Source organism: Ranitomeya variabilis, chromosome 2, assembly GCF_051348905.1.
Source record: "Ranitomeya variabilis isolate aRanVar5 chromosome 2, aRanVar5.hap1, whole genome shotgun sequence".
Taxonomy (NCBI): Eukaryota; Metazoa; Chordata; class Amphibia; order Anura; family Dendrobatidae; genus Ranitomeya; species Ranitomeya variabilis.
Window position 1 is genome coordinate 223,998,139 of NC_135233.1, and position 15,257 is coordinate 224,013,395.

The 15,257-nt window shown below is 50.1% G+C and overlaps 2 protein-coding genes across 3 annotated transcripts in view; one reads left to right on the plus strand and one right to left on the minus strand.

The window, feature by feature from the left end:
- The window catches only part of LOC143805027 (chromobox protein homolog 5-like), a 31,877-nt gene extending 30,856 nt beyond the window's left edge, over positions 1 to 1,021 (minus strand). Inside the window, exon 1 of the mRNA XM_077283766.1 lies at positions 823 to 1,021. The gene's annotated coding sequence lies outside the window, so the exon portion shown is untranslated. The remainder of the gene's footprint in view (positions 1 to 822) is intronic.
- GPKOW (G-patch domain and KOW motifs) overlaps positions 1 to 8,005 on the plus strand; it is a 46,272-nt gene extending 38,267 nt beyond the window's left edge. For both annotated transcript variants that reach the window (XM_077283764.1, XM_077283763.1), the window contains exons 5-11: positions 258 to 465; positions 552 to 684; positions 2,643 to 2,862; positions 4,180 to 4,252; positions 5,629 to 5,698; positions 5,784 to 5,869; positions 7,793 to 8,005. In XM_077283764.1, coding sequence (XP_077139879.1) covers positions 258 to 465; positions 552 to 684; positions 2,643 to 2,862; positions 4,180 to 4,252; positions 5,629 to 5,698; positions 5,784 to 5,869; positions 7,793 to 7,921 — 919 coding nt within the window. In that variant the 3' untranslated portion in view covers positions 7,922 to 8,005. The remainder of the gene's footprint in view (positions 1 to 257; positions 466 to 551; positions 685 to 2,642; positions 2,863 to 4,179; positions 4,253 to 5,628; positions 5,699 to 5,783; positions 5,870 to 7,792) is intronic.
- The last annotated feature ends 7,252 nt before the right edge of the window (positions 8,006 to 15,257 follow it).

Sequence of the window (15,257 nt, forward strand, 5' to 3'; positions counted from 1 at the left end):
CCTATCCTTAGCATAAGTCATCAGTATAAAAGTCCAGGACAGTTCCTTTAGCAATTGCTGGAAGGGTATTATGTCTCGTTGGCCATGGTCACTTTGGGGGACAATTTGCCATCTTTTTGGATTAATATGGCTTTATAGAAAGCAGTATTGTAAAGGCTAAGTAGATGTTTGTCTCAACCAACCACTTCATAAGAAAAAGTAAATCTCCCAAAAAATATAATTGACTCAATCTCCATCATTGTTTCCTTACCACATAGGGGTGTGAATCCTTTAGAGCAAAAGCTCCGTTCCAAGGGGCTAGGACTCGGAGCCGACCTGTCTGCTATCAATGATCTGGAGCCCCAGAAGACACGCAGACCCTTGAAACTAGGAGACAAACCAGAAGATGAAGAAGAAGCAAAAGGCCTTGGCCCGGGCAGCGCAGTGTTAATACAGAGCGGTGCCCACAAGGAGCTGTATGGGAAGGTGCAGTTAGTGATTGTCCCTGTATATGGAGACACATGTCGTGTCCTCATTACCCCAATGATCACCATTATCTGGTCTCTGTGTAGGTGGAGGGCCTGGACGCCGACAACTGCCGAGCAATGGTGAAGCTGGCGATCGGTGGAGAAGTCGTCACCGTCTCCCAGTTTACGTTACGATTGGTCAGCAGAGCAGAATACAACAAATACGCGAAGGATCTCAGTAAGTACGAGACGTGATTATTCTCCAGCCATTCACGATGATCGGAAGCGACATAAGACAGACGCGCCCTGTGACGCCCTTTCTGATTTATTGCACCACGCTGCACCCACACAATATAATCTCACGTGACGGGCGTACCACCGCTGTAAGGTCCCAGTCCGCAGCCTCACTTTGCTCTTATCTCCACCAGTGTCCGGGATCAGATCTTTTAAAGTAAATTTCAGCTTCTCCGACTCTTTGCAGTTCTTTATTTTGCCGAAAGGACTAATTATTTGGTTACTAGGATATGTGTTTGCACAAGGGTTACTGATTGACTGCTTTGGCCAGGTTTATAGTCCTGCCCTCACTTTACACTTATCCTAGGAAAGTCTGTGACCTGAGCTCTGGTGGGAGATGACTGGTCGTACATCCTTCTCGTGTATTCATTAGGGTTAAGGAGGGAGCAGCTTGTTTCTAAAATAATGTAGTTTATTTTAATTACAGCTAGTGCCCCTGATTGTCGTGTGGTCGCTCCAGACCCAAGTCCTGTGTTCGACGTTCGACATGAGATGTAGTTCTTTGAGCCTGTCATAGCTGTTGTGTAGTGGAGGAGGCTGGTTTTGGCAGTGGCAGATTAAATTATTCCATGCTAATCAATGGGTCTGTGAAAAAATCTAAAACAGCACAGGAGTGATACTGATAGTAGAAATGGACACCCAGACCAAACATTTAGATCCGGCACACAATATATATATATATTTTTTTTTTCCAGTGCGTCTCAACTGTCTGCCATTAGACAAATGTGACTAATGTCATGTGAGCTGTAATCTGCGAGAGATAAGTGTGGCATGCAGTCGGACATGTGGCTCATAAGTAATTCACAATGCAGGAGGTCTGACACTGCAGCCGGCAGCACTCGGGGCTGGAGTATATATACATACACAGGCGTGCTTCAATATATTAGACCAGTGGTGGCGAACCTATGGCACGCACAGGGGGCACTCTGAGCCCTCTCTGTGGGTATGCGTGCCGCCACTCCAGCAATCCAACATCCAGGGGCGTAACGATCGCTGTCACAAAGGGTGCGACCGGGCCTATGTTCAAGAGGGGCCCACCAACGCCAATTTCACATGGATGTGCGTCCAAGTACGCACAGTCCGGGGCAATGTATTGCAATGCAGAAACCCTCCAGGTCCCTACGCTGACATACACGCTGTTGGCCAATCAAAGGCTGACAGCAGATGTCATGTGGCGCATGGCAGTGACATCATGCACTACCCGTGCAGCACACCAAAGTCAGCTGCCAGCTCCTGCGCCAGTTACAGAACAGGATGCTGCACAGCGTTGGAGCCAGGGAAGGTGAGAATAAGAACAGAAGGGGCTCAGGATGGGGACATTATACCAGGATGAGAGGGGTGTTAAACCAGGAGGAATGTTGTTATACCAGGATGGATGGAGCGATGTGGGGGTGGCGTTATACCAGGATGGATTGGGGGTGGCGTTATGCCAGGATGTGGTGGGGGGGGGAAGCTTTATACCAGGATGTGCTTGTAAGGGGGGCTTTACACCGGGATGGGGGATCGTTCTACCAGAATGCCAACAAAAACCTCAGTATTCAGGTTAAATTGCTGTGTTGGCACTACGTGATTAGATAAGTCAGTTTTGGGCTGCAGTTTGGGCACTCTGTCTCTGGAAACGTCGCCATCACTACTTTACACCTTGTGTATGAACGATGCCTGGAACATTAACCGTGAAAGTCCAAGCACTTGTGCATTAAATCCTCCCAACCCTTTCTCATGTGTGGGGCAGTCTCAGAAATGTCTGCTACAGATGCGCAAGTGTAATACCCCAATGTTATTAATGTCTTCTGTAGGAACACCCGTGTATGTGGGTGAGGGTGAGCCATGGATATTGGTGCTGACTCGGGGGTCTATCTTTTACTCTACCGATCAACGTCATCAATTCTAATTGTTTTTCAGGTCGGTTTAATAAAGCAGAGAAGGAGAAGGAGCAGCGCGATGGTAAAGGAGAGCAGCGACGGGAACGCTCACCAGACAGAGGACAAAGAAGGCGAGATGGTGATGAGGAGACCGGGGATCAGAAAAGAAATGCACACACCAGCAGCAGAGACAAGAGACATCGAGCGAAGAGCCCGGACAGAGACAAAGAGCAGAAGAAGCAAAAGCGGGAGGAACCCAGGTAAGTATCCGGCCAAGGGGCTCGGAGCAGTGTCCGGATATCTGCTAGTTTGCAGGATGTGCTATTTCCACATTCTGTTTCCTCTGTGATGATATCACTGAGGCCAGAGGCCGATATTGCACACGCAGGGACGTCCTGATCAGCTGCACTTCACCTTTTCTGAGAATAAAAGGAACTCATGAAAAGTTGCAGCATACTAAGGGTATTAATGTGTATCTGTATTCCTAGATTATAACATAGAATTCTGCTTACATAAATACCGGACCAAAATGTGGACAAGTCGCCATATACAGAGGAAGAAAAGGGGGGGTAAAAAATTACCATAAACGCCAAAGAGTCCATTGTAAGTAAATAAAAGAATAGCAACTTTATTTAGAAATATCTAGGTAGCAAGAGCATGCTATTACATTGGTGACGCAGCATGTTGTGGCGGGGTGCTGTCTTCAGTGTGTCCTCGTGGTCACTGCAGCCTGTATTCCAAGCACATGGGCGCTCTCACGAGATGTGTGTGGCATCGTAAATCACATTTTTATTTGGACATGTGATAGATTTCTTTATTTTATAATTGTGAGAGCCAGTTGAGTTGACAAGAGTCAGACCGATCTGTTACAACATGCCGCACAGGGGACACATCCACACCTAGCACTAGCGGTATCCAACATGGACGCACGGACCCGCTGCGCCTCTCCTGCTGCTTACTCACAGGTAGCGTGAAACTTTTTCTGATGTCAGCTGCATAGTTTGGCCGCTCGCTGCTAGGCGCTGTGTGATTAGTACATACTACACATCCCTATAAGACACAGCCGGCTTCCCCACATGTGCTGATACTTGTCTGCAGCGATCAGTACACTGATGATGGAAGAACTCTGTATTGTGGGTTCTCTGTGGCGCCTGTGTCCAACCGTCCCTTTCTGCGTTCGTGCATGCAGCTCCATGTGTAATTGCCCACTGCTTCCCCATGCCGTTACCTAGATATGTCTAAATAAAGTTGTTGTTCTTTTATTTACTTACAACAGACTCTTTGGTCATTTATGGTAATTTTTTACCCCCTTTTCTGAATATGGTGCCCAGGTCTCTTATGTCCTGCGCTTTCTTGCTGCTGTTAATAAATGGCCATATTTTCCTGAAGCTGAGCAGCTTTCTTCCACAAATCATGCCCCCTGGGATCACAGGCCGTATGTGGTACTGCAGCTCAGCCGCCTCCTCTGCAGTGGAGCGCTAGACACGTGTGCTGCTGTTTCTGGAGGAAAGCGGACTTCTTTCTTTTTTATAGTTTCTATTTCGCCTTTTGTTGATCTTCTTTTCTCTCTTTCGCAGTTGGTTACATCGCGACCTGAAAGTTCGATTTATTGACAAACGTTACAAAGGAGGAAAATACTACAACTCCAAGGTAATGGCTACTGCTGGAGATGCTGCGGGGTCCACAGGGGAACATTGGGGCCCCCATTATTCCACACTCCCACGTAGCCCGTAGATAATGGCTGAGACAGCGACTGTTAACCTGGTATATGCTCTTGTCAGTCTCAGACACCGACATTGACAGCGCGCCGCCATGGTGGTGAACGTCATTGTAGATGCTCAGCAGCCCCGCCACCATCACAGGGTCTAATATCCTAAAAAAACAATAATAATAAAGACATAAAATTCTGACTCCCCCCCCCCCCCCCCCGTAAATTCTCTCCGAGTAAAAATAAGAATTCTAAAAAAATACACAAATGTGTTCTCACCGCATCCATAACAATCCAATCTATTGAAATATCAAATTAATTGACTCGATTGTAAACACCATAAATGGCACTTTTTTTTTCCTTTGGGAGGAGGGGCGGGGGGGGTTTCTGCAAAAAAAAATGCTGTAAGGCAATAAAAATGTTACCGTATATTTTGTTTTACGGCCTTGAATTGGTTTTATGTGAAACTTGAGTCTCAGCGATGGTGAGATCCGGCCTCTGTAGCTTCTGTCCCTGAGCCCTCGGCATGGATCCAGGGCTCCTGCTTGTGACGCTGCAGTCTGCGCTCCCTTCACCAGCCAGCAGGGCCGGCCTCATTGCTCAGTGGGGCAGATAAAGGAGCCTGGCATTCACTGGTACACAGGCCGGTCCTGCCTGTGTGGGGGAGGGGTTGTCACATACGCTGGCCCTGACTGATATTTCTGTGCGGTAGTTCCTGCCATAGTCTTGTGGCTGCAGAGATGGCACAGAGTCGCGGCTTTATTATGTATATTCCACAGCTCTTTATAGACAAAAGCATTGCAAATTCCCCAAGCTCACTGAACGATTCTTGTTTAACTCTTTCTGCAGCCAGCAGTGTGCAATGATACAAAAGAGGCTGCAAAAGCCAAAAGGTGTAAACATTTTCACGAAACCCAATTACAAAAAATCACAAAACAAACGATGTATTGTAGACGCTGATCAGAGGGCAGATGTAAGGCCGGTCGCCTCGCTGCTTATTGCTTGTGCCGCTTTTAGGTTGCCGTCACACTAGCAGTGTCTGGTCAGTATTTTACATCAGTATTTTCAAGCCAAAACCAGGAGTGGAACAAATAGAGGAAAAGTATAATAGAAACATATGCACCACTTCTGCATTTATCACCCACTCCTGGTTTTGGCTTACAAATACTGATGTAAAATACTGACCAAATACTGCTAGTGTGACGGCAGCCTAATTGTTCTCACACTCGGCCTCTGTCCCTTCAGACATGAGCGGCACGGAGTAAGATGATTGGGGCTGATGGTCCTCGTCCATCCTTTGTTCTTTTTCTCCATGCAGATAGTGGTAGAAGATGTTTTGAGCCCCACGACCTGCGTGTGTCGGACAGAAACTGGACATATCCTGGAAGGTAAATACAAGCCCCCAAAACAGTGTCCAGGGAAAACCCCTCTGGTGCCGAATCCACAGTCATATTCTCGCTCTCTGTCCCACAGATATAAAGCAGGACATGCTGGAGACTGTGATCCCCAAAGAGGAGGGAGAACATGTGATGGTGGTGCTGGGAAAACATCGCGGCCAGGCAAGTAGACAAGTCTCCAACTATATCCTACATTCAGGGAGACGCCAACTAGAGCTACAGCCGCAGCTTCGGGGGGATCTCTCTGGTGCCAGCTATAACGAGTTCACTGAGCACATAATAATGCATGCATTTAACCCTTTAAACTTAAACTGACATCAGTATATAAACTTTACAACGTATTTGTCCATTTGCCAATAGGGGGAGCCACATTACCCCTCCTAATGATGGGTACATAAGGAAGGAGGGTGGGGGCCAGCCCCTACACAGCAGGATAGACCTTCACATTATGACAAGTCTCCTCCCCCCCCCCCCTCAGCCTCAGATATAATTTTTAAAGGGACCCTTCATTCTGCCCGAACCATGACAGATTCTGTGTGTGTGCTGCCCAAACCATGACAAATGCTGTGTGTGCGCCGCCCAAGCCATGACAGACACTGTGTGCGTGACGCCCGAACCATGACAGATGCTGTGTGTGCTGCCCGAACCATCACAGATGCTGTGTGCCGCCCGAACCATGACAGACGCTGTGTGTGTGCCGCCCGAACCATGACAGATGCTGTGTGTGCGCCTCCCGAACCATGACAGACGCTGTGTGCGTGACGCCCGAACCATCACAGATGCTGTGTGCCGCCCGAACCATGACAGACGCTGTGTGTGTGCCGCCCGAACCATCACAGATGCTGTGTGTGCCGCCCGAACCATGATAGATGCTGTGTGTGTGCCGCCCGAACCATGACAGATGCTGTGTGTGCCACCTGAAACATGACAGATGCTGTGTGTGTGTGCAGCCCGAACCATCAGATGCTGTGTGTGTGCCGCCCGAACCATCACAGATGCTATGTGTGTGCTGCCCGAACCATCACAGATGCTGTGTGTGTGCCGCCCGAACATGAGACGCTGTGTGTGCGCCGCCCGAACCATGACAGATGCTGTGTGTGCCGCCCGAACCATCAGACGCTGTGTGTGCCGCCCGAACCATGACAGATGCTGTGTGTGCGCCGCCTGAACCATGACAGATGCTGTGTGTGCCGCCCGAACCATGACAGACGCTGTGTGTGTGCCACCCGAACCATGACACACTGTTTGCTTGACGCCCGAACCATGACAAATGCTGTGTGCGTGACGCCCGAACCATGACAGATGCTGTGTGTGTGCTCTGCCTGAAACATGACAGGCGCTGTGTGCGTGACGCCCGAACCATGACAGGCGCTGTGTGTGCCGCCCGAACCATGACCGGCGCTGTGTGCGTGCAGCCTGAACCATGACAGGCGCTGTGTGCGTGCAGCCTGAACCATGACAGGTGCTGTGTGCGTGCAGCCCGTACCATGACAAGCGCTGTGTGTGTGTTGCCCAATCCATGGCAGATGCTGTGTGCGTGCTGCCCGAACCATGACAGATGCTGTGTGCGTGCCTCCTAATCCATGGCAGATGCTCTGTGTGTGCCGCCCGAACCATGACAGGCGCCGTGTGCAGCCGGTGTGTTTTAACATGAAATAATGTAGAGATTCATGAAGCACAAACTCTGAAAAACTGTTCGGGACACGGCTGGTTAATGTGAGGCTGGTCCCCCGGAGCTTCGGGCTTCCAGGACCACCCATGAGGACACTCCCATTGTCAGTGATAGCCTCCATCATGCTTCCAGACTACACCCAGCGTCCAGGGTTCTCGTTGTGCTTTGTGTTTCTGTGGCTGCAGCCGTGTTTGACATCCGACTCTTAGATGCAAATGATGCCGCCCACAAATCCGGTGTCGGACGCCGACCGCAGCGGCTGCGGAGATGTTACAGCTCAGATTGTGCTCTGCCCAGAGGTTGGCTGTGACAGGAGGCTCTGCAACACTACAACTCCCAGCATGTCCTGCTGGCTGGAGACAGAATTGGTTGTGTATCCTTTGACTCACCATACTTTTCCCTTTCTTTCCTAGGTGGGGAAGATCCTCCATAGAGAGCGGCAGAAGAGCCAAGCGCTGGTGCAGCTGGAGGGGGACATCGATGCCGCCGTCACCTTCAGCTACGACGTCATATGTCACTACACCGCCATGCGAGAGGACTGACCGCTGCCGCAACCAACGAAGACATGACATTTTGTACATTTGTCTTTTTTATTTAATACCTGTAAATAAACTGTTTTTGTACAATTTCTGCAGCCCTAACATAAGATTATAGTCTCCCTTAAAGGCACGTGTCCCAGACTGTCCCCTTAACCTGGGTACGGCATAGGCTTGTGTGCATAGAGATCTCCATACGTTTCTATTGTCATCTGCATCATGCGCAATTCTCACATCCGTTTTTCTGGGTACAATTAACCCTTGCGAGATTGGGGTAAAAAAAAAAAACAAACAAAAAAAAACGAACTTGCATAAACATTATAAAGAAATATGGGACAATGTCCTAAAAAATAAAACCTCCCCTCCCCCATCAGACCAGCATAGACCTCCTGTGGTCCAGCTTGGGTTTATTTTGACACTTTCAGCATTTGTGACCACTGCAGCCAATCAGTTGCAATCACGCTGCTCTCGTCTGCTGATACAGGGGTCCGCACACATCAGCCGCCCCCTCTGCACCGCTCTCTTCACTGAATGATGTGTGTGATCACAAGCTTTTCCAGCAATCGCCTACAGACCGGACAGAATGCCGAGCAAGGAAGAAAGTACTACTACAGGAAGATGGAGGACAAAACTGCAGAAAATAAAAATAGAGCAGATCATCATTGGTAGATTTCAGCTCTGCAGCCGGCAGAATTGTGGATGCAGCTCTGGAGAATATTGTACATTAAGACTAATGCAAGATCAGTAACTTATTTACCAAGACAGGATCATAAGTAGTTGGAGAACCTACGTTTGTGTCTACACATGGTGACAGCGGGCGAGTATCCGAACAGCAATACGATTCTTTTTTTTTTGTTGGGAAATAAACATCTTGACAGTAATGTGTTCAGTGATCGGAAATACTCAGCTCTGCAGCAGCCGCCAATTCCCATCTCTAGGAGAGACGATTCGCCCCCTAGTGGTCACATCCTGGATAAATGTAATTTCTAGCTCAGTGGTTTACTATCTCCTATATTCCATATATACTTGGTCCTTAAAGGGAATCTGTGGAATAATCTGAGAACAGCATGATGTAGGGGCAGAGACCCAAATTCCAACAATATATCACTTGTTAGGCTGTGTCTTTTGCTTTTTCAATAAAATCAGTGTTTTTATCAGCAGGAGATTCTCACTACAGGACTAGTTGTCTCCTGCCTCCTGGTCCAACCCCACCACTGGGGATTGATATATTTTTTTAAAGCATTTTCTCCATTGTTCTGTAACAATTAAACATGAAGTGTGTGACATTTTGAGTTTGTCACGTATCGCTCATTCATTTTGTTTTTCCAACTAGGAAAACACAAGATTGCAAGAAAGTCACAGAAATCCATGATTTTACCTGGACCAAAAAGTGGCCACGAATACCTACCTGGGGGGACAAGATGGCCGTGACTAGAGGGCCCAAAGGAGTCTAGAGAATAAAAGGGTCTGTAAGGGGACAGAGAAGTCTAGGAGAACAGAAAGGATTGGGGTAACAGAAATTTGAAGGGGGACTTTAGGGGTCAAATGGGTCCGGCAGTGACTTCCTCTTAGACATCAGCTGAAGCCGAGTATTTCTATTTCTGGTAGATTTGCTCATGTGTTACTGCAAAATAGGAGATGAAGAAGAAACGTAACTGCAGCTCTGGATGTGACTGGAGTAGGAGATGACAATAAAGCAGAGGTTCTCCAGTTGCTGTTGAAGTGGCCTCTGTTCTGATCAAAGTCCAGGTGCCATCAGCCTTCTGGTGAGCCGATCTGAGGATCGAGCCCTGGTCTCCGGCAACCCTCTGGTGATCGAGCCCTGGTCTCCGGCAGCCCTCTGGTTATCGAGCCCTGGTCTCCAGCAGCCCTCTGGTGATCGAGCCCTGGTCTCCGGCAGCCCTGTGGTGATCAAGCCCTGGTCTCCGGCAGCCCTCTGGTGATCGAGCCCTGGTCTCCAACAGCCGTCTGGTGATCGGGCTCTGGTCTCCAGCAGCCCTCTGGTGATCGAGCCCTGGTCTCCAGCAGCCCTCTGGTGATCGAGCCCTGGTCTCCGGCAGCCCTGTGGTGATCGAGCCCTGGTCTCTGGCAGCCCTCTGGTGATCGAGCCCTGGTCTCCAACAGCCTTCTGGTGATCGAGCCCTGGTCTCCAACCGCCTTCTGGTGATAGGGCTCTGGTCTCCGGCAGCCCTCTGGTGATCGAGCCCTGGTCTCCGGCAGCCCTCTGGTGATCGAGCCCTGGTCTCCGGCAGCCCTGTGGTGATCGAGCCCTGGTCTCCGGCAGCCCTCTGGCGATCGAGCCCTGGTCTCCAACAGCCTTCTGGTGTTCGAGCCCTGGTCTCCAACAGCCTTCTGGTGATCGGGCTCTGGTCTCCAGCAGCCCTCTGGTGATCGAGCCCTGGTCTCCGGCAGCCCTCTGGTGATCGAGCCCTGGTCTCCAGCAGCCCTCTGGTGATCGAGCCCTGGTCTCCGGCAGCCCTGTGGTGATCGAGCCCTGGTCTCCAGCAGCCCTCTGGTGATCTAGCCCTGGTCTCCAACAGCCTTCTGGTGATCGGGCTCGTCTCCAGCAGCCCTCTGGTGATCGAGCCCTGGTCTCCGGCAGCCCTCTGGCGATCGAGCCCTGGTCTCCGGCAGCCCTCTGGTGATCGAGCCCTGGTCTCCGGCAGCCCTCTGGCAATCGATCCCTGGTCTCCAGCAGCCCTCTGGCGATCGAGCCCTGGTCTTCCCATCTCTCTTCCTGCTCCCTCTTCGACCGCTTTCAATCAGGCTTCCGGTCACACCACTTCACTGAAACTGCCCTAACCAAGGTCACCAATGACCTATTAACCGCCAAGAGCAAGCGGCACTACTCTATCCTCCTCCTCCTGGACCTGTCCTCTGCCTTTGACACAGTGGACCATTCCCTGTTGCTGCGGACCCTCTCATCCTTTGGCATCACAGACTTGGCCCTATCCTGGATCTCATCATACCTAACTGACCGGACATTCAGCGTCTCCCACTCACACACCACCTCCTCACCTCGCCCCCTATCTGTCGGAGTCCCACAAGGTGCAGTCCTAGGGCCCCTGCTCTTCTCCATTTACACCTTTGGCCTGGGACAGCTCATAGAATCTCACGGCTTTCAGTGCCGTCATCTCTATGCTGACGACACACATCTACATCTCTGAACCAGATATCACCACCCTACTAACCAGAATCCCTCAATGTCTGTCCACTATTTCATCCTTCTTCGCCGCTAGATTTCTAAAACTTAACATGGACAAAACAGAATTCATCATCTTTCCCCCATCTCACTTGACCTCCCCAACGAACCTATCCATTACAGTAAACGGCTGCCCACTCTCCCCAGTCCCACAAGCCCGCTGTCTCGGGGTAATCCTTGACACTGATCTCTCCTTCAAACCACATATCCAAACCCTCTCCACTTCCTGCCGCCTCCAACTCAAAAATATTTCTCGGATCCGTACATTCCTAAACCAAGAATCTGCAAAAATCCTAGTCCATGCCCTCATCATCTCCCGCCTCGACTACTGTAACCTCCTGCTCTGTGGCCTCCCCTCTAACACTCTCGCACCCCTCCAATCTATTCTAAACTCTGCTGCCCGACTAATCCACCTGTCCCCCCGCTATTCCCCTGCCTCTCCCCTCTGTCAATCCCTGCACTGGCTCCCCATTACCCAGAGACTCCAGTACAAAAGCCTAACCATGACATACAAAGCCATCCACACCCTGTCGCCTCCATACATCTGTGACCTCGTCTCCCGGTACTTTCCTGCATGCAACCTCCGATCCTCACAAGATCTCCTTCTCTACTCACCTGTTATCTCCTCTTCCCACAATCGCATACAAGATTTCTCTCGTGCATCCCCCCTACTCTGGAACTCTCTACCACAACACATCAGACTCTCGTCTACCATCGAAACCTTCAAAAAGAACCTGAAGACCCACCTCTTCCAACAAGCCTACAACCTGCAGTAACCACCGATTGACCAAACCACTGCACGACCAGCTCTATCCTCACCTACTGCATTCTCACCCATCCCTTGTAGATTGTGAGCCCTCGGGGGCAGGGTCCTTTCTCCTCCTGTACCAGTTGTGACTTGTATTGTTCAAGAATATTGTACTTGTTTTTATTATGTATACCCCTCCTCACATGCAAAGAGCCATGGAATAAATGGCGCTATAATAATAAATAATAATAATAATAATAACCCTCTGGTGATCAAGCCCTGGTCTCCGGCAGCCCTCTGGTGATCGAGCCTTGGTCTCCGGCAGCCCTCTGGCGATCGAGCCCTGGTCTCCAGCAGCCCTCTGGCAATCGAGCCCTGGTCTCCAACAGCCTTCTGGTGATCGGGCTCTGGTTTCCGGCAGCCCTCTGGTGATCGAGCCCTGGTCTCCGGCAGCCCTCTGGTGATCGAACCCTAGTCTCCAGCAGCCCTCTGGCGATCGAGCCCTGGTCTCCGGCAACCCTCTGGTGATCGACCCCTGGTCTCTGGCAGCCCTATGGTGATCGAGCCCTGGTCTCCGGCAGCTCTCTGGTGATCGAGCCCTGGTCTCCAGCAGCCCTCTGTCGATCGAGCCCTGGTCTCCAGCAGCCCTCTGGCGATTGAGCCCTGGTCTCCGGCAGCTCTCTGGTGATCGAGCCCTGGTCTCCAGCAGCCCTCTGGCGATCGAGCCCTGGTCTCCGGCAACCCTCTGGTGATCGACCCCTGGTCTCTGGCAGCCCTCTGGTGATCGAGCCCTGGTCTCTGGCAGCCCTATGGTGATCGAGCCCTGGTCTCCGGCAGCTCTCTGGTGATCGAGCCCTGGTCTCCAGCAGCCCTCTGTCGATCGAGCCCTGGTCTCCAGCAGCCCTCTGGCGATTGAGCCCTGGTCTCCGGCAGCTCTCTGGTGATCGAGCCCTGGTCTCCAGCAGCCCTCTGGTGATCGAGCCCTGGTCTCTGGCAGCCCTCTGGTGATCGAGCCCTGGTCTCTGGCAGCCCTCTGGTGATCGAGCCCTGGTCTCTGGCAGCCATCTGGTGATCGAGCCCTGGTCTCTGGCAGCCCTATGGTGATCGAGCCCTGGTCTCCGGCAGCCCTCTGGTGATCGAGCCCTGATCTCCGGCAGCCCTCTGGCGATTGAGCCCTGGTCTCCGGCAGCCCTCTGGTGATCGAGCCCTGGTCTCCGGCAGCCCTCTGTCGATCGAGCCCTGGTCTCCAGCAGCCCTCTGACGATCGAGCCCTGGTCTCCAGCAGCTCTCTGGTGATCGAGCCCTGGTCTCTGGCAGCCCTCTGTCGATCGAGCCCTGGTCTCCAGCAGCTCTCTGGCGATTGAGCCCTGGTCTCCGGCAGCTCTCTGGTGATCGAGCCCTGGTCTCCAGCAGCCCTCTGGTGATCGAGCCCTGGTCTCCGGCAGCCCTCTGGTGATTGAGCCCTGGTCTCCGGCAGCCCTCTGTCGATCGAGGCCTGGTCTCCAGCAGCCCTCTGGCGATCGAGCCGTGGTCTCCGGCAGCTCTCTGGTGATCGAGCCCTGGTCTCCGGCAGCTGTTGGTGATGAACATGCTCTGCCTACTCCAGCCGGATTATGGCTTCCTGCCCTTCATTGCTTTAGTCATGAAAAAGTCTGATAGGAAGAAGTGAAGATCATAACAACAAAAACTAGAGCTCCAGCTAGTGACCAAGATGTCACAGGTTCAATCCCAGTGTGTGATACCACTGACTGTCATTTTATTGCTGATGGATCAGGAAATAAAGGGTTAATTATTGCTGCTGGAGTAATCCTCATAATCTGGATATTTTACATCAATTTCTGATTTTTTTTCTCTTAATTTTCACAGATTTTTGTGCAACCTGGTGATTTTCACAGATTTTCACTGAATCCATCTGAATCCAATTAGTGTGAGCAAATTTTGCTGATTTCACAGGAAAAGCAGAAAGGTCTGGGGTTGTTTTTCTGAATTTCCTCTGGAATCAGCACAATTTAGTCACGTTGACTCAAATCAGGTGAATTCAGTGAAAATCAGTAAAAATCTGTGAAAATCACCAGATTGCACCAAAATCAGAGAAAATAAAGGAAAAAAATCAGCAGAAATTGATGTAAAATCAGTCATGCAGATTATGATTACTCCAGCAGCAATATTTAACCCTTTATGTTCTGATCGTCATTTTATAGCTAAAGGAGCAGAACATAAAGGGTTAATTATTGCTGCTGGAGTAATTCTCATAATCTGGATATTTTACATCAATTTCTGCTGATTTTTTTTCTTTATTTTCACTGATTTTGATGCAATCTGGTAATTTTCACTGATTTTCACTGAATCCAACTGAATGCAATTAGTGTGAGGGAATTGTGCAGATTTCACAGGAAAAGCAGAAATTTCTGGTCAGTCTTTTCTGAATTTCCAGTGGAATCAGCACAATTCGCTCACACTGATTGGATTCAGATGGATTCAGTGAAAATCACCAGATTGCACAAAAATCAGTGAAAATTAAAAAAAAAAAATCAGCAGAAATTGATGTAAAATAAATTATCCAGATTATGAGGATTATTACTCCAGCAGCAATATTTAACCCTTTATGTTCTGATCCATCAGCTATAAAATGGCAGTCAGTGGCACCACACACTGGGATTGAACCTGCGACATCTCGGTTAGTTGCACGATTCTTGACCGCTGGGCCAGACACTGAGCTGAGGGATCTCTAGTTTTAGTTGTTATAATTAGAGATGAGCGGTGTTCGAGTCGAACTGTTCGCCAATTTCAAATTCGAGCTGTTTTGGGCGGTGTTCGAGTCGTTCGATGAACCCGAACAATTTGCTTAAAATTCGGCTGTTCGAGTTTCTGTTCGATAACTGTTCGTTCACCAAAAGCCTACCTTGATTTGCACATTAAAACTGTTTATCATTGTTAATGGACTGTTTCAGTGTATAGTGGGCGGGGGATAGATCTATGCTGTGCACACACACACAGCAATGTGCATGTGATGCACACAAGCAAGGGCATGTGTCATTGGCTGTGTATGTCACATGTCCTTGCCCTATAAGAACCAGCCATTTGCCCCATCGCCACCATTTCCTCACTGCTGCAGCTTAGTGTTAGACGGCACCGCTGCTGCTGTGGGCGCTATACAGACTAAGAGTGTTTTTTTGGAGCAAATTGAAAGATAGGTTTAGAGAGTCGGGAGGAGTCGGCACTAGTTGTAGTATCAGCCCTTTTCAGGGTAGGTAACAGCAGTTCATAGCACTGTCTGCCTGTCTGAGCCAGTGCTGTGCAAGTGTTAGTCACAGCATTTGGTGTAATCTAGCTCAGCCAATCCTTTTGGGCTAGTAGCATTGTCTGATAGTCATCTGAGTAGCCCGCCTGTG